This window comes from Clytia hemisphaerica, unplaced genomic scaffold (genome assembly GCF_902728285.1).
Source record: "Clytia hemisphaerica strain Z4C2 unplaced genomic scaffold, Clytia hemisphaerica genome assembly, whole genome shotgun sequence".
NCBI classification, from domain to species: Eukaryota; Metazoa; Cnidaria; class Hydrozoa; order Leptothecata; family Clytiidae; genus Clytia; species Clytia hemisphaerica.
Window position 1 is genome coordinate 1,233,582 of NW_027104356.1, and position 26,949 is coordinate 1,260,530.

The 26,949-nt window shown below is 36.2% G+C and overlaps 1 protein-coding gene across 2 annotated transcripts in view; it reads right to left on the reverse strand.

Annotated features, from left to right (window-relative positions):
- The window catches only part of LOC136818185 (kinesin-like protein KIF16B), a 36,052-nt gene extending 16,343 nt beyond the window's left edge, over positions 1 to 19,709 (reverse strand). Inside the window, exons 1-16 of one of the 2 annotated variants that reach the window (XM_067074541.1) lie at positions 19,453 to 19,709; positions 19,151 to 19,198; positions 17,832 to 18,040; positions 17,146 to 17,234; positions 16,803 to 16,908; positions 16,344 to 16,509; positions 15,603 to 15,791; positions 15,131 to 15,289; positions 13,955 to 14,020; positions 9,319 to 9,426; positions 8,327 to 8,453; positions 7,916 to 7,988; positions 7,207 to 7,316; positions 5,571 to 5,696; positions 4,306 to 4,972; positions 3,246 to 4,134 (exon numbers count right to left, since the gene is read on the reverse strand). In XM_067074541.1, the coding sequence (XP_066930642.1) occupies positions 3,246 to 4,134; positions 4,306 to 4,972; positions 5,571 to 5,696; positions 7,207 to 7,316; positions 7,916 to 7,988; positions 8,327 to 8,453; positions 9,319 to 9,426; positions 13,955 to 14,020; positions 15,131 to 15,289; positions 15,603 to 15,791; positions 16,344 to 16,509; positions 16,803 to 16,908; positions 17,146 to 17,234; positions 17,832 to 18,040; positions 19,151 to 19,198; positions 19,453 to 19,617 (3,297 nt within the window). In that variant the 5' untranslated portion in view covers positions 19,618 to 19,709. Of the gene's footprint in view, positions 1 to 3,245; positions 4,135 to 4,305; positions 4,973 to 5,570; positions 5,697 to 7,206; positions 7,317 to 7,915; positions 7,989 to 8,326; positions 8,454 to 9,318; positions 9,427 to 10,714; positions 11,977 to 13,954; positions 14,021 to 15,130; positions 15,290 to 15,602; positions 15,792 to 16,343; positions 16,510 to 16,802; positions 16,909 to 17,145; positions 17,235 to 17,831; positions 18,041 to 19,150; positions 19,199 to 19,452 lie in introns of those variants that run through there. The other variant, XM_067074542.1, reaches the window with a different exon arrangement.
- Positions 19,710 to 26,949: the final 7,240 nt, after the last annotated feature.

Genomic DNA, 26,949 nt, shown 5'->3' on the forward strand with positions numbered 1-26,949 from the left:
TGACGTAATCCGACCACTGACTGGTAGACAGTACACCTATGAACCTAAAGCAAAACGCCACCAAACAGTTCCAAGTCCATGAATGTCAGATTGAGGAAAAAATTATAAAGGATATAATCCTTTGAATCGGTTTCCTGTGAGCGTTGAGCAACTCATCACGCTTTGGGCACACTCAAAATCATCAACCACAGAATATCACTAAATAGCCTTAAAAAAATGTTCGAACCGAAGAGTAATGATAATCATGAAGAAAATAAACTTTTATATCATATTATAAGTTTTGGGACTAACGTCACTTCTAACCTCACCAATTCATAATATGCACCATTGCAATGTCTTCCATGGACCCAACAGCTGATTGGTTGCAAGTGACGTATTGACTGATTTTACGTCACTTACAACCAATCAGCTGTTGCGTCCGTGATGGTGCATATCATGAATAGAAAGTCTTCATTTGAATTATACCCAATTTTAACATAGATTGGAGAAACGAAATACATACATCCATAAGGTAACATGTACCGTCATCAAAAGCAAGAGATGTTTTTATCAATGTGATCCTAGTTGTGATACGTGCTTGGAGGAGTAAAGCCTTTTCACTTCGTTATTGACACAAACAAAACAAACATTGAAGGAGGGATAGATGTCATATAGACAAACAAAAAGATAAATCGTCATTAAGATTGGATGATGTGAAAACAAAGAATCGTGAAAAGTAAAGTGATGAATAATTTTTTGACGTATTTGCCAGGAAGCTTCCATATATTGTGAAATATAATCTATGACGTTGCAGTGAAGGTGCCAAAAATGTTTTTGAATAATAAATAAGTATTAAGATAAATAGTGGAAAACATGTCAATCATCTAGCTTCTGACTTTGTCTGCCAAAATGTTAAGAACAAGTTAAGAACATCCCAAGGCTTCAAAAATTTAGGATGTTCTTATAAAAAAATGTGTATCAATTAATACATTATGAAAGGTTTCATCCAGACTCTGTTTATCAAACCTGTCAAGCCAACAAGCAAGATCCATCTTCGATGAAAAAGCTACCAACAAAAAGGTACCACTTATGTAAAACCATCAAGCAAATGCAATAATCTCTCAATTAATAAGCAAATAAATCCAGTTTAAATCCAAATAAGCAAACGATAAATCGTTCAGAATCAACAAATTAAACCTCTACAGCAAGGCATAGACTAGCAAACGTATTAAAGTGTGATCCAGGGTGGATATACCACTTGTCAATATTTGTCAAAAAATCTTTCTGAACTCTCAAAAATGGTAGCGGATGTACAATAATACAAAAAAATCTTAAAATTTCTTTTCCTCTCGCTGCATGGCGATTTCCTATAGCCTTATTTCGAACAATTTCCAGCTGGAAATAACAAGAAAATTAAGGTAATAAAGACAAAGTAAAGCCTTCAATAGCATTTGATGATAAATGGAAAGAGAGAAGAGAGAAAGAAAAATGCTAATTGACTAATTGACTTGGTATTGTAATGTCAATTGTCTGAAGTCTCCACCTTGGTTGCTTTAACGATGAGAAAAAGTTTTTTTGCCGAATGTTTTGTAAGCTCCTCATTAATGGCAAGCTTCTGCTGAATTTTGGAGTCGTTGATATTCCGTATAACACAGTAATATTGGCAATGTACAATGATACAATGATCGTAATGGGAGGGCCAATATCAGTTTGAATGGACTACTGTACAATTTGTCCCTGCAATCATTTTTTGCTTTATTTGGTTTATAAATTAGTCGTCTAGTATTACCTAGTCATGCTGGACTAGGTAACGCTCAATGAAGTACTGAAGCAAGCTGAATTGACCAATGAATGAATAAACAGGAAAAAAAAGCAACCATTGCAATGCCTGGTGAAAACCTAGGGAAACAAGTGAAGTGAAATATTTGTTGTCGTAAACCTACTAAGTATAACAAGAATCTCATGGTAGATCTGTGTACGAATATCAAAAGCACGCAAAGTGTTAAACTCTTACGAGTTTTGTACAATGTAAATTAAACGTCCAAAAGGGTCTTACTAATGACCACGTTGAGTCCTAATAACTCGAACACGCACGGGGAAACAAATATGTTCGAGTTATGCTTTATAAGGCATTGTTAACTGAAGGGACGAAAAACTTGTTCGAATTATAGAGGTTCGAGTTATAGAGACATTATTATATATCCTTATAGAAAATAAAGAAGCGACGCAGGAGGAGAAGGAGCGTTCGGGTAATGCAAAGAGGATACAGCATGTCTTTAAAGATATCTCGTTTGTGAAAAGGAGAAAGATGGATGACCAATTAGAGGCTGTCATCAAAATGTATTTATAATTTCTAAATGAGTACCGAATTAAACCTTTTGATTGGCAGCTTCATTAGTAGAAAGTGAAACCACTAAAATTACATACCCTTTTATACAAATTATACCAAAGAAGGCTTCTGTGTTAACTAAGAATCGAAAATTTTAGGTAACATCGAAAACATTTCATATTATTTGAACAAGAAAGAAGAATGATGCAAAACTTTATTATTTTTTAGAAAACGTAAGGCCCAGGAAGACATCGGAAATTCCCGAAGTCAGTGTTGAAGGGAAATACTAATTTTGCATTCATTATAGTGTTCCTTCCGTAACCTTGTCACCATAAATTCTTTCAACATCAACTAACTCTGTTGTTTGTCACCAAACTGTTCACAAAAAGAAAACACTGGCTAACTAACTATCTATTCTGCTCTGATTAAAATCAGATAAAAAATTACTGCAATATAACGACTTCAGAACTCTGTAAACTGTTCACGAAAATAATTCCTGCTTTTTACGTACAAGATTACTTGAAAAACTTCGTATCGACCCACAGATATCTTATAAAAAAAAACACAAATGGAACTATTTCGTCCCAAGCTGAAGCAAAATAATCCGTCAACTTTGTTAAAGTAGAACACAGTAGACCTCAGTTCGGCGCCGGCATTTTGATCGATCAAGATTATTCTCTCGGCCCCTCGTTTTGCGCCATATGCAGGTTGTTTGTTTTGTTTGAACAAATTGCCGGTACCGAACTATGGCCTACTTTCAGCAATTATGGCTTAGTATTTTGCTTCGATTGGAAATACACAGTAGCTCTACCTAGTATTTTATTCAAGATATAAACCACTTAATGACCAGACGTGCATGAACCAACCTTAACTTTATCATAATGAAACGAAAAGGAGGGTTTAGAAAAATTAAAACAAATATGAAATATATTCTTACTTGTTGCGCTTTTCCTTCGGGTGTACGATTCCGGATGATCAGATTTGGGTCTAATTCGTTACCGTACAAACGGACCGGGGAGACTGGTGACGAGGGTGATGATGACGTCATGCTATCACGTGACATCTCTTCTTTGATGCGCGCGATCTCTTCTTGTTTCTCGCGTTCGAAAATCTCTCTCAACTGTTGTTTTTCTTCTTCTAGTTTCTTTGTGTATTGCTGGTAGTCATGCTCCATTTTAACGAGTTTATGGCGTTCAGCTTGCAGTTGGAGGTTCTCTTCCTCGCGTTTCTTTTGAATATTTAAACGCTCCTCCTCAGCTTGCTTTAAAGCGAGTTCTTGTTTACGTTGTAGCTCGTTCACGTAGCGTTCTGTTAATTTATGTTTCGCTTTTTCATCTTTCTTTTCCTGTTCAACTTGCTCTCGAATGAGTTGAGCTTCATACTCGATCTGTCTGGCGGACTCGAATTGTTTTTGTTCAAGTTCTTCCAACATTAATTGTTCTGTTTCTATATATTCTTGCTCCAATTTTCGCTCACGTTCCAGTTTCTCCTGTTGTGAGAGCATATCCTGATGCAGTTCTTCGAGCGCCCGCTTATGCTGCTCCTCGAGATCGAGCAAGCGCATTTTTTCGCGCTCAATGTTCGCGCGTTCTTTTTCTTGCTCATCAAAAGCGTTTTGTAGAATCTTCATCCTCTCGTGTTCCGCTTCGATAAACACAGATCTCTCTCTTTCTAGTTTTTGTTTCTCATTCTCTTGAGTAGTCACCAGTTTCTGTCGCTCTAACTCGATTCGTTCGATGGCGTTTGTTTGCTCGTTTTCTAGCGAATGTAGTCGTTTCTTTTCTTGTTTGATTTTTTCCAGTTCACGCTCTCTTTCGCGTTGTAACCTGAAAAGAAAAACAATTTCGAATCAACATCAAACATTGCATAGGTCTTGACAATTTCATATAATGTATGTACCTTTATAACAAAGGTCGATTTCAAAAACTCTCAAAATATGGAAAGCACGCCTGCTATGCATGGTAGAGAAAAAGTATTAATGCTTGTTACTGGTATACCTTTGTATTTGGTCTGATAGATTGTTTTCCAGTTCCTGATGATGTCTTTCCATCTGTTCCAGTTGTTCCTTTTCCGATTGTAAATCCTTCTTCTGTTGTTCGTACTGGTCTTGAACTTCCAAATCCTCTGTTAGGATGTCGAGTTCTAAGAGTGCCAGAGCGTGTTTCTCTGTTTCCAAGGTGATTGCTTTCGTACGAAGTCCTTTCATTTGTGATTTGTCTTCCGTCATTGATTTTTCTAGAGCTTCGAATTCTTCCAAATCAAGAGATGCTTGAACATTGAGGATTCGATCGCGCTCGCTTTTTTGCTCCTCTTCTTTAGCTTGCCGTTTGGCGTCTCTTGCTGAATGTATTGCATCAATCTCTTTCTCCTTCTCCAAGATCTTTTGTTTTTCAGTTTCGAATCGTTTCAGTTCTTGTTTTTGGATTTTCAACTCTTCAATCTGTATAGAAACATTACGGTCGAACTCATTGGCGACATTTTGTTGTTGTTGTTGAAGGATTTGTAGTTTCGTTTTCTCGTGTTCTAGTTGGTCGCGTTCGAATTCGAGATGTTTGAGAGACTGCATGTATTGTTGTTCCATGGCTTGTAAGCGCTTGTTTTCGGCGCGTAATTTCTCCTTTTCCTGCATTTCCTTGCGCCGTTGCTCAATCGCCAGTTGGACGTCTATGAAACAGAAAATCCACTAGCTGATGAGATTGAAGTCAGAAAACTTTCCTAAATCGATTTTTGAAATTGATCAAGTCTGATTTTTTCATTAGTAGGCTAGGACCAAGAAATTGAGTTCACAAGCTTATTACATCGCAGTAGTATTTAAACAATGTAGGAGAGAACGTCTATGAAATGTGTAATCAAAAGCCTCCTCCTCCTTTGTAATTGAGATAAGTGCTATTCAACACCTAGCAACTTTTAAATTATACTATCAACAATGTGTAATAGCTACTCGAAAAGAGTGGAGTATACAACTAAAGAGCTGTATCTTTTCAAAACCGGGCCCGTGATTGAATTCAAGGTTCGCAGACCAAAAAGCTCATACCTTCTTTAAAAAGTTACATTTCAAACTTTCCAAGGCCTGTTAATATATTCATGTCGATGAAGGTCTTGGAAAGATTTCAAATATTCCAAATAACCCACCTGACACAAAGATGTCAATAAAACGGCTAAGGCGTCCATATGACGTTAGTTGAACGTCAAAAAGATGTTAAAACAACGTCTAAGGCTTCCATATGACGTTAGATGAACGTCAAAAAGATGTTAGACTTACCAGGATAGACAGCAGCGTCGGGAACGATGGAGAATCTGGAGTTTTTCGTTTGTTCTCTGATCAAAGCAGCTTGTTTCGGATGGTTGAAGCGAAAATAATTGTTTTGACCAATACACACCATACAACCTGAAATGAAAAGAAGTGTCCAAGTGAGTTGATAAACAAGCTCAATTGAAATGAATGTATTATTTTACTTGGAATGCCACGAAAATTATGTTCGAAGATCAGGAATTATATCCTTGTTATGTTATGTGTAAGTCCAGTTTTAGATTCTGAACTGGCAAGTTTCACAATCTAAAGATTCATAAATTTTCTTTTGTCAACAGCACGAGTTACCGACACCCATCAAAACGTATTGATGGTTCGAGCAAATCCCAATTTAATTAAGCTCACGACCAGCACCATTAAATTTTCAAGTCTTAGCAAGGTCTGAGATCAATAAATTCAACCAAAGCAGATTAATAATCTTAAACGTTCACAAAATTTCCGTTCGTTTTGCCTAGAATAGTTTTGAAAAAAGTTACAGCATTAATTAGATGTCGGCAAAACGTAAAAGTACGAGATCCAAACATGTTCAAAACGTAAACTGTCGATACCAAAAGCTTGGCAAACAAATGTAGTTCCCTTGGTATGGAATGTAAGAAATCTGGGATTGCATTCAATTCTTAAGTATTTATGGATCCCTTCAAAATGAATGCGGTGTGTAGCACAAACCAGAAACATATTTCTCAAATCAAAATATAATTAATCTCAATTAGTACTCCAATGAAACTTTGGTAAAGAATTCTTGTATGTAGGTGAGGAGGCATATTTAAATGTATGCTTTTCATCAAGAATCATTGTATTGTTTAATTATCCTTTCAGAAAATCAGATTCAGTCCAGAATATAATACGAAAGTTTCAGGGTGCATATAGAGTAAGCTAAACCCAAAACCAGAACATGCAATTTTCGACAAAAAGAGTATCGCTGTAGCTTTACTTGCAAGCCATATGTTTGAATTATTTTGTCAGAGCAGGTTTCTGTGTTAGGAAGACAAATTGCTTAGCCGTTCCCACTTGAGTTGCTTTGAAATGTATTTTAAACCTGTTAGGTTCATATTAAGAGATTAACATACAAACTAACGGTAACCTTGGTATCGTGCGAACGGTTAACAACGGGTGTGGAAAGAATAGTTATCAAGAAATCCATCTCGTGTTAAATACAACACGAAATCCATTTGAGGTTTTTTCGCAACACAAAGCAAAGACACCACGTTAATTCTTATATTTTTCGAATTTGATATTTCGAAGCGAAATAACTAACCACATCTTGTCAGATATTAGTTATACAGTCGGCCAAAACTTTAAAAACACAAAACCATCACTGGAAAAGCATCCCTTTGAATTGACTAACGCGGCGATGCGATGCGTGTGAGACATTATTTAGACCATGCTCGCACGTGACGATTCCGTTTCGCTCAAACGAAATGAAGCCATTCTATTGGTTACATTGTTACGTCACTTCTAACCGATAGAATGGCTTCATTCCGTTTCGGAGCGAAACGGAGCCGTCACGTGCGAACATGGTCTTAGGCTATTCGTTATCTTTTGAGCTTCGTAGGAAAAGGTCTGGTAGAAAAAAAGATGGAAGATATACCTTGTGGAAGTCGCGTAGGTTCGGATATAGGTACCCCGTCCACCGAACAAAGCTCATTCTTGGGATGCAAGACAACAGCTTCTCCGTCGAACTCGATTAGACAGTGTTCGCTACAAACAAATAAAGAGAAAAGGTTGTTTAGATCTAGAAAACTAGTTTTCTTGGCGAAAAGCATCAATTTCTGCTACTATTTTCCAAATTAATTTTGAATACTTTTAGTGAAGCTAAAGTCACGTCGACGAGCATTTTCTATCGAAATGACTATATCGACACTGGAGAATAAAAAAGCTGTAGCTGAATTTGAGCTGTTTTAAGGTACTGACCATAAAAAAGCCATTGCAAAAAAGCCGCATCTGCATTTGCAAACCAATTAGACCTTTTTTATAAAAAAATGTGAATTAACCAATGGAGGTGCAGCTTTACAGCTTTTGCTTAAAAACCTTTTTTTGATATTTTAATTCATTTCACAGAAACGGTTAGTTAGAAAAATGATACAGAATCAAAACAATAGTTAGGAATATGACACAGCGCCAAATCTTTCAGAAGTTTTGCAGACAGAAAATCTGTTTAAAGCCATTGGACGTCGTTACGGCTTTCTAATACCACGGCAAAGTATTAGAAACAAAGAAAAATGCTAGTTCTTGTTAAAATAATGTTTCTTACTACTATGGAATAAATAAAAGAACAAGAAAGATGCACTGTGACTTACTTAGTGATTCCCTTGCCACGAACCAACAAATCCACTTCGTATCCATCTCCTCCACAACCAACACGTGTGAAGCCTGTTAACAAACCGAAAGTGTTTCATCAGAAAAGTTGATCAAGAAGTTCGGTTTCCGTTTTAACTCGATCTTGTCAAAACAAGGTAGAGAGCGAGGTTTAGTCTGCGAGGCATTTCAAGGAATAAAGAAAAATCAACAAGAGAAAAGGAGAAGTCCCAAAAACAATTAATCCCATTTCTTAGACTAGAGATTGAAAAGATTATCCACTCACCGTATTACTTCGAATAAACGCCCTGGGTGTTTATCAAAATTTTTGGATTTTAGGAGGGACGTCTAAAAAAAGAGGGCGTTAAAAAGAAGGGGCGTTTTTTCTAAGTAATACATTAAAAGTCACTGACCTCTTTTGATGGGTATGATGGACACGCCAACGCTTAGACGCCCTCCGCCCAAGCTGACGAAATGTGGTTCTTTGGTTTCAAGTTTCACGCCAACACCGCCTAAGTCGGTCAGATTGAGATCCTTGTCCTACAAAAGAGAATGAAAGAATCAGAAAAATTGTTCTCAGATGTGCCCGTTCAATCTTCAGGCTTAAGAATATGTATTTTTTTCTGCCCGTAGGTCCATGACAGTGGGAAGAATTGAGTATTCATAGGCCATTTCAGAGTCGAAATGAATCATGGGTAATCAGAACTGATTGTGCCATAGATTTATAAAGCCCGAAGGTAACCACAGCACACTTTTTAGCAAAAGTACGACATCTAGCTCTTCGGGCTTTATAAATCTATGATTGCGCCCTCATAACAGTTTTCCGTTGGTTAAAAGCAAGAACATCCAAATATTTAGACTAACAGAAAGTCGTTACCAGAGCGCGATGGTCCTGATTACCCATGATCCATTACGAACGTGGAATGTCTTATAATATACAGCACTGTGACGAACAAACGAAATGATGTAACTTTTAACTTCTTCTCTAAAATATCTCATTTGCAACCAAGTAAATATTGAAAAAAAAAGATACCCAATGCAAGTAGAAATTGCATGGGTGCATAACCCGAATGGGCGAAAACAAATCAACGATGAATGTGGCATAGGTGGGTGTGGTTTTTCTCCATTCCTTTCCATTGACAAGAACATCGCAAATTTGCTCTCTTCAGAGGCTGCGGCACCGGGGGGGGGGGGGGGGGGGTTAATAACGTTTAAACAAACCTGTTTTAGGCGAACTAGAAGGGTTAAAATTCAAAAATTTAAATCCGTCGGCGCCAACCTTAGTGGTGCCTCCTTCGTCAGTATATCATGGCCCTATCAATTTCAAAGTGGAGCCGCAACCCCTGCTCTTGTAAGGGGATGATAAGAAAATATTTCAAACAAAGTATTAAGAGAGAATACATACTTGGATCATTTTTTGAGCTTTGCTCCATTTGTCTTCCCATATACCGGTCAACCGTTTCATTAGTTCTTGATCGCGCTGCAGCTTTTGTTGCTTCTTACCATCACTCGCCTAATGTGTGGAAAGAGATAAACAGAAATTAATGAACTGAGGTATGATGTCTGAGTCAATGATGTCAATCCAACTGATGGAGACATCCTGCAATGTAGGAATGCATAGGAGCTCGAACATTGACTTCCAAGCCCGAAGGGCTAGACTCGATGAGATGAAATGAAGCCTCTTATTTCCCCACCAAAACGCCCGCGCGTGGTTTTTACACACATGCCGGATTGAAGAAAATGCAGTCCTCAAAAACAAATGAACCGCTAGATACAATCTGTCGTCATGATTGCGGTGCGTTCTAGGCGCGTTCTGGATGGGTAATAAGTGGCTTCACTTTTTCTAAGAGATTCTACTCTAGCCCTTCGGGTCAATGAGTTCAAAGTAACCAGTCTTCTTACTGCAACCTTCATACAATAACGGAGTGGGTCATTTAGATCGCTACTCTCTTTCTCACTCATTTCCATTTTAGCGAGCTCGAAACCAATTCGACTTTGTACATTTTGAGGCGGTTATACATTTTCCTTTAAACCTAAAGAACACCCTTACTTTTTGCCAAAAGCAATTTCAATTCCTTAAACCTCAAAGGACACTTATATTTTTGCCACAAGCACTTCTTGACCATCAAACTCGTAAATACTGAACCAATCTAACGTCTATTTCGAATCAGAGGAAAGCAAAGTCTGAAAGTGACACTTCAAATAAAGTTATCATCACACATTGATGAAACTTTATCGTAACGAGTTGTCTTTTGATGAAGATTTCTATCAGTAAATGATTTAGCTCGTCTGATTAGCAATAAATTCTACCTTGATAAGACAACCACTTGGCAGTAAAAGGAGAACGTAGCAAGGACAAAGCTTATCACCTACTTGCATGCTTTAATCTTTGAGACAAGAATACATAAGACTACTGAACCAAGTAACTATGCCTTTGATTGGTCATGCCACTAAAGTTCTAGCAGCTGAAGTCCCAACAACAGCGCTTTCCTAGAGTAGTTTTTTCTGACGTTTTTCCCGTCAGAACCGGTCGAAGAAGACCGTTTTAAGAGGCTTTTCAGCCACTAAACCCCCCCCTACCTTAGAGCAAAAGTGCCATCCTATCTTTCCTCTTTCTATTCATCTCTATCCCGAACAAATGTGCTGTAGGGGGGGGGGACCTGACGCCTTCCACTGGGTTTATGGTTGAACACGAATCTCCTATAACAGGACAAGAAGGGGGAATGTTTTTTTTGTAGGCGAAATGAAACCGAGACAGTGTTCAAGCTAAGAATCGCGTTCACTTTTACGGTATTACTTACACAGTGGCAATATTTGAGAGTTGATTCATCGGGAATCACAATCTTAAGTCCACCACCGAATATCCAGGCGTTAAAAAAATTCTCACTCAGAACCACTTCAGGTTGCATCACATCCTCATTGTGTTCGTTAATAACTCCCTCACGGTCAAGGTAGACCTGAAGACAGAGTGATTCCCGTACGATCTCCCGGTACATCTCTTTCCACCGCTTAGAAAAAGCAAAGTCTTTTGACAGGTAATATTTCTCTAAATATTCTTGAAAACAAAGCGATTCTCGCACCAGTTGACGGCAAATCTCTTTCCACCTAGCAAGAAAAAGTGCACTGGTGAGTAACGGGTCGTTGTTGATGAACTCTTGTGCACAATACGGTTCACGGATAAGTTCACGATGAAGTTTATTCCACTTCTTCAAGAATACAGTAATTTTCGTTGACGTGTCTCCATCGATGATGGTTGAGGAATGCTGAGCAAGTCTTTGATGTTTACGTTTCCAGCTCTTCAAGAAGACATTGACTGTCGAGATGTAACTTGCACATTTTTGTGGTAATGCCATCTCGTTACACATCTTGATTTTAAAGAAGTCAAGTTGAAGTTCAATGAAGTCAACCCCTATTCAGGAAGAAGATATACGTGTGTTGTCGCGAAATTTTTCAGCTACTTGAAAAGTTGACTCAACGAGAGGTGGGGAGGTTCTTGTAAAAATCTTTCTTTCATCTGTCTTTTTGCATGAGAAATTGAATTTTTCCATTCAATAATTAGCGATCAAACGATTAGCTGAAAATGGATGCCATCATTTCTCTACCATACTACTTGCAAAGACAATTCAGACGTCACTTTAACAGGATTGAAAACATTGAAGAGTCTTGATGTCACTTTAACAGGATAAAGTCGCGATGAAAACATTGAAGAGTCTTTCCTTAATAGATGCTCATTCTTTTTAAAACGCTGAGATAGCCTTCACAGAATGGAGATTTATACCAACAGTCAGTGTTACCAATAATCTTAAGTTGAGAAACTCCTTTACAAAGCAGCAAGTAATAACATTCGAATCTAAATCCGTTTGAACCAGATGTTTGAAGGATTGAGATACAACAGAATGCCAAAATACATTCTCGCGTGAGAGAAATTAAACCGATATAAATGAAGCTGACACCAGCTTAACATCCGTGTTAATACCACGGTTTAAGTCATTAACAATCAACTCTAATGTTAGATGGCAATTATTCTTTAATGATCTTATGTGATTTATTCGCGTTTAATCTTCATATAAAGGAAAGAGAATATAAAAAGAAGTTTATCAACAAATAGCTCCGAGATGCGATTTAAAATACAACGACATTTTTCACATACTTTTTGACGTCAAAACGATATTTCCGGATTGAGATTGTATAGCATAGTTTGGTTGAAAAGGGGAGGGTAACAACATAGGTCAACTTAAAATTCATTGCTAGATTGGATATTTGTGAAGAGATGATTTGACTAATCTAAGGACGAGTTTACAGTTCACTAACACTAGCAACTTTTGCCAATTAATAAACGAGCGAAAAAAACCCACGAGATAACGAGTAGTACAAAATAAGAACTGTAAGCCAGCAACGTTAAAAATGGTAAAAAAAGAACCATAAATCTGTTTGAGCTCCAGCCATTTCACTCAACGAAACAAAAGCGACATCTATAACCATAACAATTTAATTCAACGAAACCTTTTTCATTTAATACACTTAAAAATACAAGTGAATTATTTCATCAAAGAAGCACTCATTCATTACAATAGAGACGGGAAGACGTCCCTTAATGACGGTGAGATGGAAATAGATGGACATTAGGTACTCTCCATGTGAAACACAGTTCAAACATAGCAAGGTAATTGGTTGAAAAAATATGACGTAACAATATCACAGATGTCTTACATCGAACACTAGACGGAGCCTCTCTAACCCTGGGTGAAGCATAAATACGCGCTTGCTTTCCTTTATAAAGTTGTATCGGCAATATTTGTTGGATTAAAATGGATAAGTAGGATGGTCAGAATCGAGGAAGCGAGAGAATGCTTTTGATCGAACTGTTGCCTATTTTTAGCTGGCGCAAGATGGCGCATTATTATTCCTTGCTTCACCTGTTCGTGGGTTGTGAAGGGAGCCCTATCTAGTGTTGTTTAAGATATCCGTGTAAAATTTACTCACTGCTTTATGGTAATTCTGTCGTCTTTTCTCATCGGCTGCTAGCATACAGTGATAGTAAAACAAGGACGGTCTCCGATCATTGATTCGGTATCTATTCAAACTCATACCGAATTGTGTTAAAAGTCCATTCAGTCAATTTGACTTAGCCAACAACAACACAAGATGCAGCCTTTCTTTGTAATCTCGACTTTTTGCGTTTTTAACGATGTGTTATCCAGTAAATAAAGTTGAATACAACAGCCTCTGTCAGTTCTACGCAGTATAAAACAACACTCCCAACTTAACCATGAAGTGAATTCAATCTTCCCGGAAAAAGTTTCTCAATTTACCCCAACCAAAAAATCCAAAAACACGTACAAGAAACTCCAACTCTTCTTCATCTCTTCAAAATTCTCATGTATTACACAACAAACCCCTAAAAACAAGATTTTTTGCAATACTCCATCGATAAGAAACCCCAATAGAAAATTGCTCGTATCATACGAACATAAATTCATGTTTATTTACTTGGGTCGTGTAGACAGTTAAGGAATGATATCAAAAATGCCTAGGTAACCAACTCCCACAGACAATTCTTTATTGAGAAAAAGGGACTATAACTTATTAAAGGATATGTTTTAAATACCGTGGCGGAAGTTTAATAGACTTCACCTTTAAAATAGAGCCTATGTATTCAATGGACAAGATATCTCTCCCCTCTCTCTCTCTCTTTTTTGAGAATTCAACAACATTAACCTGATGGCTTCAATAATTTGTATGTGGTACTGACATATGGTAAATTTTATGTCTCTTGTGATGAACGAACTGGTGTGAAACAGGTATTTTATGAGCTTTTGCACGACTTAACTTTTAAACTAGGACATTTATTTAGATGCCCTCCAAGTATTTTAGAGAATAGCATATAGTTGTCAAAGTAGAAAATCAATTTTGAGACTACAAAGCTCTCAAATCATTCCCAATTTAACTCTCCGGGCTAAGATGTAAGAACATTGAAAACTACTGTGTGCTGTACAGTTAGCTTTCCGCAAATACTTTGCTGCATAGAAAATCTATTTTACCGTATTGCTGTTCTTCAGTGTATCAATTTCGTTCTTCAGTTCTCGAATCAACTTCACGTTCTGATCCTAAAGCGGAATAATACTTAAAGTTGAGATTGACAATATCTACAGGGAAGTCTTTGATCAGTCTGCATATGTGCGAAGAAAACATACCAGTGAGAAAAGATCTTTAAATTGTGTACTTCACTCTGTACAAACCATTTTGCTTTCAGATAAGTAATACAATATTTCAAAGTAGTAACGAATTTCAGCAATGTTTTTACTTCTCTATATTGTTGACAGTAAGTTATTAATTTATAGAGATCCTGACTGACTGGGGCCGTTATCGTAAATCAGCACTTTCACCGCCATCTAATTTGCGGGTCAGAACTGCGGGTTATTCCAAACCTTTTCAGTCACTCCTTCGCTCCGTCCGCAAAATGGTAGATAACTCGCTAGTAAAGGAGATGGTCAACTTTCTTGCGGCGTCAAAACGACCTTTATAATGGGTTTCAAATCCCGATTATCTTATGAAGTAAATTCACTGACCTTTATAAACCCTGGACCAAGCTATAACCACCCTCTTTGATCGAATTTTTTTTGAATTGGTACCCGTAAAAAAGCCATTGCAGTGTTAAAAACTAACGTTCAACGGCGCTACATCATCTCACGCTCTCGATGCATTTACACCTCTATTGAGTAGTGCCGCCATTAGGGTACCACTTTTCAAAAAACTCCGATCAAAGATTTTGCTTGGCCGAGATTGAGAAAGTTGGTCCAGTGTATATAAAGGTCAGTGAGTAAATTTGATAGTTTACTACCTTATCGGCCAAAACTTAGTCGGCCCTAATTGTAAATTTTGGCTTGGTGACTAAAATTAGGGCCGACTGCCAATTAAAAGTTTATTAATATTAAGCTTTCCTTAACCCACTTTTCACATCGGTATTACTTTAACAAAGAATTTACGAAGATATAATAATTGAAAATTTTTAGTCGGTCTTAATTATTAGTCGGCCCTTAGTGACGAAATTTTGACAAGGTGACTAAAATTAGGGCCGATTAATAATTAAGGCCGACTAATATTAAGGCTGACTAAAATTAAGGCTGACTAAAATTAAGGCCGACTAAAATTAAGGCCGACTAAAATCAAGGCCGACTAAAATCAAGGCCGACTAAGTTTTGGCCGATAAGGTATACCTCATTCAGCGTCGGTTTATTTTTGATGAGTCTTGCCAGATTTCCATATTTGAGAGTGTTGAGAGTATCACGGAGTGCTCTTTCAGCTGGTGAGATACAACAAAGCATGATGGTCTCGCAGTTCCCACCCATCGATTCTTTCATGTATAATGTCAAGTTCTGAAATAAACCACAAGTGGAAAGATCAATAAGAGCTATGGAGAACTTCAGTTTTCAGACTGGTGCAGGTTGTTGATACAGAGAAAGTGCCGTATCTTTAATCTCACTAAACAGAAAATCTCGTTCAATTTTCCTTGATCAACCTTCATTATAAAATTTTCTTCTTTTTAACTCGAACACTCAATTATCTTTAAAAACAAGTTGAAAAGATTGTCGGTTTATAAACAGTCAGTCAATGAGAGGTAGAAATCTAAAGCAGCAGGCTCTCAACGTTCCAAAATCACGACAATAACGGAATCTCTACAAGCCTTACCGATGAGTCGTAAGGGACATTAGATGAGGGATTCATGCTTCCATAACTTCTCATCGGATTGATGGAACCATAATTATCCGCAGCCAGAGCGTTAATGACGTCATTTAGAGCTTCTAAAGGCCCTTTCTTTTCGTCTTCATCCAAAAGCTCTTGATCTGTCGGCATCTTCCCGTTTTGGAAACCGTTTAACTGCAAAATGAAGAAATCGAACGGTCAGATAATGAAATTCCACGAAATCACCAGCTGTTTGGGGACTAAAAACAGGTGACTGGAAATTATAAGATTCTAAGATACGAGTGCACAAACTTGTGGCTTCACACAAAATGATAGTTCTAGAGTCAACATCAACTGTTTTTTCAATACTTTATGAAAGACAGGAGAATTATTTACTAGGCTGCATCCTTCTGTACTGAGAGAGAAAATCCGGAGAAAACGTGATGTTCTAGGACAAGTAGTATAGTGATGATTCAAGTTAATAAATTAAGGAGCGATGGCCAAATGATCAAAAACGCCAACGTTTCAAACCAGGGATTTGCAGTCCGAATCCCCACTCCAATGTGTCGTTCAGTTCATAGATAACCGATCCGGCTAGCCGTGGACCCCGTGAAAAACAATCGAAAGACTGTCTAAAAGTCCTAGATTACTGGGTTATCCACGTAAAATATCGACTCTATCTATCTATAACGTTAGAGAAAATCATTTTATAGCTAAAATATCAGAAAGATTTATGACAAGATTCACCCCAAAATTGCCTTGATACCCATCACGGCTTCCAAGATCAATGATGTTAATTTTGCTGACCAACTCCATTGGTAGACCGTCTTTGAGACGAGCCTGTGTGAAGTTAATACTGAAGATGGTATGAGATGTCCCTTTGGAGTCGGGGTCCAATGTCGCCAGGCGATTTCTAAGGATATATTTATAATGTTTTAACAGACTAGACTCGAATCAGTTTGAAAACATAAAGTTTGATATTAGGATGACGTATCGATGATTATCCACGTCATTTCAAATAGCTGTTCGAATAACGGGAATTAGAAGTTTGATTATTGATTTATTGTAATGTCTTCTTTCTTTTATTATACACCAAGTTCAAGATTTCCTTATTATTTGCTTATTTACACTACATTTTCACAAAACTATATAACACACGCATACGCATCAATCTCTCTACATTTAAGAGAGCTAAGTTCGCCATACCTGCTTTTGACGCCTTTGTCGTATAATTTGGTGGCATCTTCGACATCCGTCACTATATGACGGCTCAATTTGTCGACGTATATTCCTTTCTGAGAATCTTCACGTACTGAAAGAAAAAGATCGCGATATTACGAGAATCTTCGTCACTTAAAGAAAATATCGCGATATTACGAGAATCTTCGTGCACTGAAAGAAAATATCGCGATATTTTACCTAACAACACATATCTATAAATACGAATCGGGGCTTTAAAGTGCAGAGCGTGTGACAAAGAAGAAGCAACAATTCAATTCGATTCGATTCGAAACCATACGGGAAAAACATTATAAAGTCAGGTGCATACCTTTTAGTTTGACAATTCCCTCTTGTGATTTTCGATGTTGTCTTTTCGATACAAGATCAGATATCGTGTCCCCACACAATTCGAAGAAACTGAAGGACGAAGAAAAAAACATACCAAGGAAGTTTATACTTAGTCCATTGAAAGTAAACGCTTTATATCAATTATGTCGTGAAAAAATTCATTTTTAGTGAATCTCATTCTTTACACAGAGGTTTGATTGTAGGAAAGAATCAATCTTTTTATATTCGTAATGGAAAGCATCACATTTAGTACGACGAGAGATAAACCTCGTTCAACAAGCTATCCATGCCATATAAAGCGCTATCAAATCTGGGGTAACAAACATATTGAATAGTCAGGCAATGGACCTGCTTTAAACATATAGCCAGGGTGCAGTACGTAGTACTGATAAGTTCCAATAAAGATGAAATACGTACACCTGCTCTGCCTACCAATCTCTTGAAAGAAGAGAGTCGGATAGAAAGTCTATGAATTTCTTCACATATAGAGGTTTTTCATGTGTTGTTAAGTTACGTAATTTCCGCCATTATGGAAGTAAACATTCGATTTGTGTAAGGTAATGCCTCTACAGATTCGAACGTTTGCTTCCATAATGGCAGAATATACGTAAGTTAACAAAATATAAAAAACGTCTATTATACAAAGTATATTTGTAGAAAACAAACCTGATTTCACATCTGAAGGAGGTATCAGAATCACACTGATCTGCAGCAGCGAACAAATTGTTGAGTATGAAACTAATGATGCCTCTCTCTTCCTTGTTACCGAACAACACGGTTGTCTTACCGCTCCCTTTGGCTCCGTATGTAAATAAAGTTGTATTGTACCCTGCAAATGCTTGGTCTATGATAGTGTTCCCAAGGTTGCTACAAACCTATGAACGCAAGGATTTAATTGATTTACAACGATATCTTTCATTAATCAGCCTGAGTATACCAGTAGCCTTTCAAGTTTACTGGGTCATATTTCATAGTTCAGCCGTTATAGCACCCCCCCCCCTGGGGTTAGGGGGAGCTAAACCGTTTTAGCTTGAGTGTTGAGTAATAGAACTGGGGGCAGAGCTTATTATGTTAAAAATCTATGCTGTGGGGAAGGTTTGACCCCTCTTAAAAAAATCATCTATTGGGAATTTGCTTGCTTTGTGCTTTGTGAAGGTGGGGGCTACGTTTTGAAATTTAGCCGAGGACTATTTTCCTTATCCACTTCCCTGAAAAATGCAATGACTTCAATAAAGGGTAAACATGAAGATGTATCTTACGTAACTTGTAAAACAAACAAACATCATTTAAACTAAATGTTGTTACGAAGGAATGTGGCATGTGTGATGAAGTGTTTTTGTAGTGACAAGAGAGTATAATACAAAAGCATTATTTCTGCCTCACACAACAAAATAATTTTTTGGAATTTTAAATCAGTTAAAACTTTTCCTTTGACTTAAAACTCTTTCATGGGGGCAAAAAATATTGATAAAATTGTTCTCTATGACAAGGTATTAAGACAGATCTGCTGGACGCTGTCATTCACTGTGAGAAATTTTGTTTACATTTTTTTTGTGAAATGAAATTTAAGACACGAGACAGGAAATGTACTCATTCATAACAAGAAAAATGTATTTTCCTCTTCTGCACCGAAAAAATAGTATTCTAAGGTAAGGGTTTAAGGAATATATCATAAAGTATCATAAAATAATGGGTTTAACCTTTAACATTTTTCGGTTTAACGGCGTGTGATAAAAAGTATAAAAATAAAACCATTTAACCACATCAATCATCAATAATTCAAATTGTTTCTCAATTTAAACCCATTCGGCTGATACATTAATTTATGAATACACAAGAGAAATCTTATTTTAAATTCTGATAGAGTAAAAGATATACAAACATGAAAATCAAATATTTCGGAAGGTTAATGAAAGACCACAAAGGTCATAACACCATCTAAGAGAAAACACAACAACAACTAGTTTCCATAATGAAAATCTTACCTCTTTCAAACTTGAACTCACACCATCATGGGCCTCAAAATTGAAGGGCTGTAGAATAAAAAGGAACAAAGGTTACTCATATAAATTATTACCCTGTGATAAAACTTTTATTAAAAAAAATCTTTATCGAGTGATGGAAGGCATAGTAGTAACTAACAAAAAACAGATTCAGGTCTTGACTAGTTTGGGGATCAGTATCGATATAAAAAGGTCAAAATTTTTTTTCCATATTTATAGTTAATAACTTCTTTTAATATTTATAACGGTACATATTTATTTTAAAGTTTTATCCAAACAAATACCTCAAAATCGACTTCATATGATTTCTGGCCTTTGCCATTTCCCATCGAAATTTTGACTTCATTTTCCTCAGTATGTATAATATTTTGAACGCCTCGTTCTTTCTCATCCGCTGTTCGGGGGCAAATACATATTCCGACTTTCACAGTGGATCTTTGGGCAACCATCACTATACTAAAAAATTTCAAGTCTCTTTTACAATTTTAAAACAACATCAATGTGTATTTGTTTTTCATATGAATTTTGTGTTATGAATTCTATAAAAAGAAGAAGAAATATTAGAATCATGAAGCGGTTAACACATTGACCACGAAATGAAGCCAAGAGATATTTGAAATCAAATAACTTGCTTGCTTCCCTTAACAGATATAATATCAAACGGTGAGTGCTGTTTGATGAATGAGTTTCATGTTACACACACACAAGTATGTCATTTTTTTAAAGGATGCTTAATAGATCAACATGCTCGTAATCTTATTAATGTGTCACTTTTAATAGAAATGTTTTACAGACTAACATAAAAAAAGAATACAATTCCATAAAAAAACCTTTCTTTGATCAATATCTTACATCATTTTGACAATTTTTCACACTGGAATACTAAAAATTTAGCACTGCGAAGGTTATTTGTCAATCAAATGTATATGCAGTGAATATGTGTTTGTAGTGCTAGTCCACTGTATGGCCCTGAATAGCAAAAATACTATGAGCAAACGAAGAAAAATAATGCGAAAAAGAAACTGTATGAAAAACATAACAGAACCCCTCGATAGCAATAAGGGTACCCAGAGATGTTAAACATACAAAACTAGTCTAAACTCATCATCAGAAATATTGCACATCAGAAAAAGATATTCAGAAGCATGATAAGATAAGAAGAACTACCACACACAGATTTATTATTCAAAAAAACTTTTCTGTTTATGAAATATTTAAATAACCATCTAACTGATATGTATTGAGCCATTCATGAAGAAAATGAAGCTGGTTTTGAATGTAACATGTCCCAGCAATATCTTTACACAATAAGAACAAATGTGAAACATTTAAAGTATGTTTATAACATAGGGAGGGGAAGAAATCAAACAAATATTTCCAGTTGTTGAGAACTTACAACAAATCATGATTCTCAGAAATTTTTCTTCTTAATTTAATAAGCCATCCATAACAATAGAAAATTGGCCAGGCTATTTTCAGGAAATGGAAAAATTATAATAGTACCTGATAGTACTCATATCGTAAAAAAAGCCAGTTAAAAAGAGTTTTAATTGAAAGCTAGTCCTCGATGAGTTTGAAAAAGTACTGCATTTGTTATTAGCCCCTCTGCTCTAGTATACTCTGCATTTCTAAAGACTCACTTGAAATTATTAATTTAAAACTCACTAAAAAGTGGCAAAAACACAAGAACAGGGCAAAATGGCTGACTAAAAATATGAATCACAGGGCAAAGTGCTACTAGGCTATTTATCTGACCTTTACACTTTTCTACAAGTTAGCTCATCTATTGCTAGAACCATTCCTTCTGGCATATGCATATTTTGAAAGGGGGCCACTATCCCCCTTCCCTAGAGCTACCCCCCCCCCCTATCCTGGGTTCTTCCCCCTTTTAATATTTGATGTTAACTCCCCTCAAATTTATAAAATCCTACCATAATTTTACCGGTGAAAAAGCAAGAACAAACAGTATAAAACAAGCAAAAAATAAGGAAATCTGAATTGCCAAAAAAAGAAGAACAATTCTGAATCGAATGTTTAAAGAATAAAGAAAGAAGACATTGCATTGTAAAGCAAAAATCAAAGTTCTAATTTGGGAAAACACAAAAAACATACCCCCACATCTTAACCAGCCTATTCTAGATGAGCCCCTTTTTCTAGAGTAGAATGAACCCCCTTTTCTAGATGGACCCCCCTTTTCTAGATGAACCCCCCCTTTCTAGAATTTTGATCTTTATAAAGCTTGATTTAACAGTTTGTTGTAAAAAAGTTACCCCCCCCCCATGTTGATCTCATAACTTATATTTTTGGATTTGGTAATTTATTTCCTTTCCAGGGAACTGGACCCACATTTTTCAAGTCAAATCATTGCCAGTAATGTCGCTGCGTGGTTTGAAACCTTGCTGGTGGTTGTTATTGGTCTGGTGGAAAATGGATTTATTTCTAAATGTAAACATTAAGCTGGGATCACAAATAACTTGTGTTCGCAATGTCCAACTGACTGATAATTTTTCTTACTTTTCCAAATGTTTCGAGTCGGAAAGTCACAAAATTTTCAGATTTTGATCTAATTTCATCCATTCTATCCTTCACTTCACCAGCGAATGTGTTATCTCCCCAGTCATAGATGTTTTTTTTGGTGACTGACCGACCGTCTCATTTTTTTTACCTAAAAATGATGCAAACACAAGTTATTAGTGATTGTTGCCTTACTACAGCTAGAATATTTTCTTTACGTCAACAGACAAAAGGTTCAAGGTTTGTTTGCTTTTTATTTCATGGCATCTCTGTCTTATTCTGCTGTCGCAAGCGATTGAAAACTCCTGATTTTCTTTTTTTTTTCTTGGCCACCATTTTGAAACCTTTTTGATGTCTCTACTCTCCAATTTTGTGACCTCTGCAGAATCGACAATTTTGCTCTGGGGGAACATCCGTGGTTAAACAACCAGACGGTTGTAATTGATAAAATCGACCATCGATTTAATAAATTGATAGGTAATCCATATTTTGACTTTGTACCCGATACAGCACGCAAACCTTAAGGCTAAAGTCCTGCAAAAAAAGCACCACAAGATCTTTCAAACTCAGTATGTGAATTTAGAGCAGGAAAAATACAACTTTTTCTATTTTTCCCTTTTTTGCGAAAGTTCCAGAAATGAACATGATAAGATAATGATAATTCAATACTATCCACTGATGATCCGCGGTACTGCTATCGTAAAGCTAGAAGAATCGCTATGTGTACTCTTCACTTGAGAAAATGATTGACAGATTAAAGTTTTTCAGCCGTACGAAATGTCCTGCTTTTGCAGGACTTTAGCTTAAGTGCTTGCGAGGACAGGGCAAAAATTTCCCCTCAATTTTTGAACCAAACTAATTTTATTTGAAAGCTCTTACCTTTGTGAGAAAAATGAGGGGTCATTTATTAAAATCACCTTTCCAAAGAATTGTCTATAGTGGACGCAATAATTTTTTGAAAGCACCAAAAATGGTGGATGAAATATAGCCTTCCTCATCACAGGGCGTTAATTTCTTCTTTTTTTCGAAATTCCAGACAGCTCGTGTAGATTTTCAAGTAAAGTAGCATGTGATAGATTGTAGCCTAATATTTACTAGGACCCTCCCGGCGCTCCGGAAACGTCCAGTGCAAAAAGTGCCATTTTTTTTGTGCTATGGAACACCGGAAGATTCTGGTGCACTTCCCGTGTTCCAGAGCAAAGATATCTGCTGATCATGTGAAAACTAACTGCGAAGGCGGGTAAAATCAGCGGTTAGTGTAAAACACAGGTCACGGGTCACAGGTTACAGGCCATACAAATTACAGACCGGAAAACACACTCATAACATACAACTCATAACATAAGTTCCTGAAAATATTATATGTAATGGAAATGTAATATCAAAATATGTTAGAAAAAGACTTAAACGACAAATCATCATCCCCAAATATTGACAACAAATGACACTTAAATTATGTAAATAATGATGTTATCTCAAAGTAAGAGGCTTTGTACCTGTTTGTACACAATAAAATATTCTTCATGCACAATGCTGACGCTGCAAGTGGATATAGATTGACAGGTTTTGAAAGCAATAAATACTCCAAGAGAGCTGTTTTAGAGAGATGAAAATAGTGACGTTGAAAAAAAATACAAAGCAGGGGATAAAAATATTGAAACATTTTATAAAATATAATCCCATTGACACTATTTTCATCAATTCTTGTTATCATACCTAAGGTGATGCAGGAGATAAAAAGAGAGATGAAATAGTGATTGTGAAATAGCTATTTTCCTGTTAGGGGGCTGTTTAAAAGCAAAGGTGAGATCGATATTCAAATATTTCTTTATTCTTTGTATATAACATAATGTAACATGCGTATAACATTGAAAAGATAGATTTTTTTACATGTGTGATATAGATGTACCGTCAACTGCTCTAACTTGGGAGGATTGGTCAAAACATGGGACTGGTTGATATCTGGCCTATATTTTCACTTACTGTTAAATCTCTTTGACAACAAATTTGTTTTGATAACTCCACCAAGTTTATCAATCATACTTCTTCGTTCCTCTTAGACTGCACAGACACTCACGTGTGTTTGACTACGAATTTTTTTCATATTTCGATTTTAAAAGCCTACTTGGTGGGAAAGAGAAATCGTGTATTTTTTGTTACGCCGTTCATTACGTAACTCAAATCAAATGACTTTGGAGGTTCGGTGAAATGGTGGCTGAATTGCTGTCCCATGTTTTGTCAAATAGTCCCAAGTTAGAGCAGTTGACGGTAATATATAATACAAGTATGACAGGTCCATGTTATACACAGCAAAAAATGTGAAATCAAGTGGTAAGCACGTGGGTAGATTTTTAGCTTTAAAATAGTTCTAGAGCAATAAAATACCTTTGGAAATATATTTTTGACATTAACAACTGTTTTTCAAACATTTTCTTCGTGTTTTACAATAATTGAAACTGACCTGTGACCCATGACCTGTGACCTGTGTTTTACACTAACCAAAAAATCAGCCAACTCATGCATGGTAGTGAAACTTTACGTTTTTTAATTTTTTTTATATTTCGACCAGTGATGCTTTCCAATATAATCTGATTAACATAATGTAATCAACGATGTTTTTAACTCAAGTGACTTTGACCAAAGTCCATCAACTGGGGAAAAAATTTTTTTTGTAACTAAGTTTTTAAGACGGATTTGACATGTTAAAAATCACTTGCTCCAGAAGCACCACAAGAGCTCTGGAATTTTCCGGAGAGAAAAATAGTGTTTTTTTAGCTGCTCTGGAAAACTCCAGAAGTTTCAGGAGCGCCAGGAGGGTCCTAGTTTATAAAAAAAAATGCGATTGAAAAGATGAACCAGCTCATTATCGACAGCCATTTGTTTCCATGTGGGTCAAGAATTTCTCGGTGCCGTTAGTCAGCGCTAAGTTGTGTTTTCACCTTGACGTCGAAAAACATCAATATCTTTGGAAAGAAAAGAGATAGCTATTTAGATGCAGTTTTTTTCATTAGTTTCCTGATATAATTTCTGATTTATTTAAAAAATAATTAAAAGATTTGGATGATTTAAAGGTAAGTACTACCGTCGTGAGATCGGGTAACTTGCATGTTTATGTTTATGTTTATATGTTTCTTTTCTTTAAAGTTGATGTAAAGTAGTACAATGTGTACTTAGCTCGAGGCTAATCAATATCAACTATTAATTACAAATCTATCTAGAAGGTTGATACTCAAGATCAACTATTATTTACCAATTAATTTAAATTCAATCAATGAAACCAACGCCATGGATAAAAGTGTGACAGTTTCGGCAAGGACAAGTAGTGGGCCTCCATTGCTTGATTTCTTTTTTAAATTCATCTAGGTTTTTAAGTTTTTTAAAGTCAGCGGGAAGGGTAGCCCAGATTTTAGGTCCCAGGAAAGCTAAAGACGATTTTCCATTCATATCACTTTCAACTACTCTACTACGAAAGGAACTCATTTTTCTCGTTTTGATCTTACATTGGTTTTTGCTGGTTTTTGAGAAATATTTTACTTTCTGATTCATTGAGTTTTGATTTAAATAGCTCTGTGGATAAGGATTGAATTGCTCGTTGATGGAAGGTGGAACCATTGTCAAGTTTAAACAGATCATCAAATGATGAGTTGTAGTCTGAGTAAACGATTCTCAAGCATCTTTTATGTAGATTGTTGATTTTATCCTCTAGAGCTCTGCTATGAAGCATCCATATGAGAGGACAGTAATTGAAGTGCCATTTAATGAAAGCATTCATTAAGCGTTTCTTTTTTTCTAAAGTGAGATATGTGCTCATTCTGGCTAAGGCGGTTATTTTCAAACTAGCTTTCTTGCAAAGATTTTCTATATGCGATTCAAACGCCAAAAGATTATCGAAGGTTACTCCAAGAATCTTTGACGTTTTGGTATTGAAAACAGTTTCTTCTCTAATATCTAGATAAAGCGAGTCGTCAATGATGTTAACTACTAGCTGACATTTGTCAGCATTACCAACCATTTAAGATTAATCGAAAGCCATGTGAAGATTTTTTTTGCTACAGAGCTTAGTTTACCACTTACTTCAATCCAGGTAGGAGCACTAACATAGGGTGTCGTATCGTCCGCATAATTCGCAACCTTAGTATCCTCAATGATGAAAAAGAGGTCACAGATATAAATATTGAAAAATATTGATATTTGATTGTGATATACTCTTTCGTAAATTTTGGATATTACCGGCAGTATACTTATTGGTCTATAGTTACTTTTATCGTTTTTAGAATTTTTCTTGTAGACTGGGGTGACCGTCGCGAACTTGGAAATGTTGGGAAAAAATCATTGTCATTATGCATCAGTGGAGGCTTATATGCATATCCCTCAAATGAATGACCTGGCTGGTCATTAAAATACAAAGTTAAATCAAAACAAAAATGGTAGAGTAGAGCTGCGAGCAGATCTGCGTACCTAGTTCATTTGTCTTATTTTTTTTGAAATTTTGATGGCTATGCAAGTTTCCAGACATTACTAATCGATAAAATTGATCATCGATTAAAAAACGATAATCGATAAATAACATGGGTGCCTAAAGTATCATGAGTATTGATTATATCGATCAGATCAACTGCTCTAACTTGGGACGATTGGTCGAAACATGGGACTGTTGCATATCTAGTCTGTATTTTCACTTACTGTAAAATTGAAAGAGAAATCGTGTAATCTTTAATACGCCGTTCGTTAACTCAAATCAAATGACTTTGGAGGTTTGGTGAAATGGTGGCCGAATTGCCGTCCCATGTTTTGTCAGATAGTCCCAAGTTAGGGCAGTTGGCGGTATCAATTATATCAATTAGATAGGTATTGATTCAAGTTTCATCGATATTAGCGATTAAAAGTTGATAGGGTCGAGATATCGATTATATCGATATTAATCGATATTATCAATTATGAACACTGTGATCGATATTATCGATTAAAAATCTTTGGTGATAATCTAATTGAGTCCTAAAAAATTGTGAGTATCGATTAGCTATCGATTATTGTTTTTAATCGATATGTAATCAATCGTTAATTATCGTTATCGATAATATAGCTATCGATTTTAATCAATTTTAATCGACTGGGCAAGTTTTTCTCCACTGATGCAAGTTTTTCTCCACTGATGCAAGTTATCCTACTTCACGGTAAAGCATTGAAGTTCATTTTGGTGAATTCTTCCTTGTTCTGCGCCAAAAATCCCAACGAGTGACCTCCATCTATACTGTCTTAATAGTAGA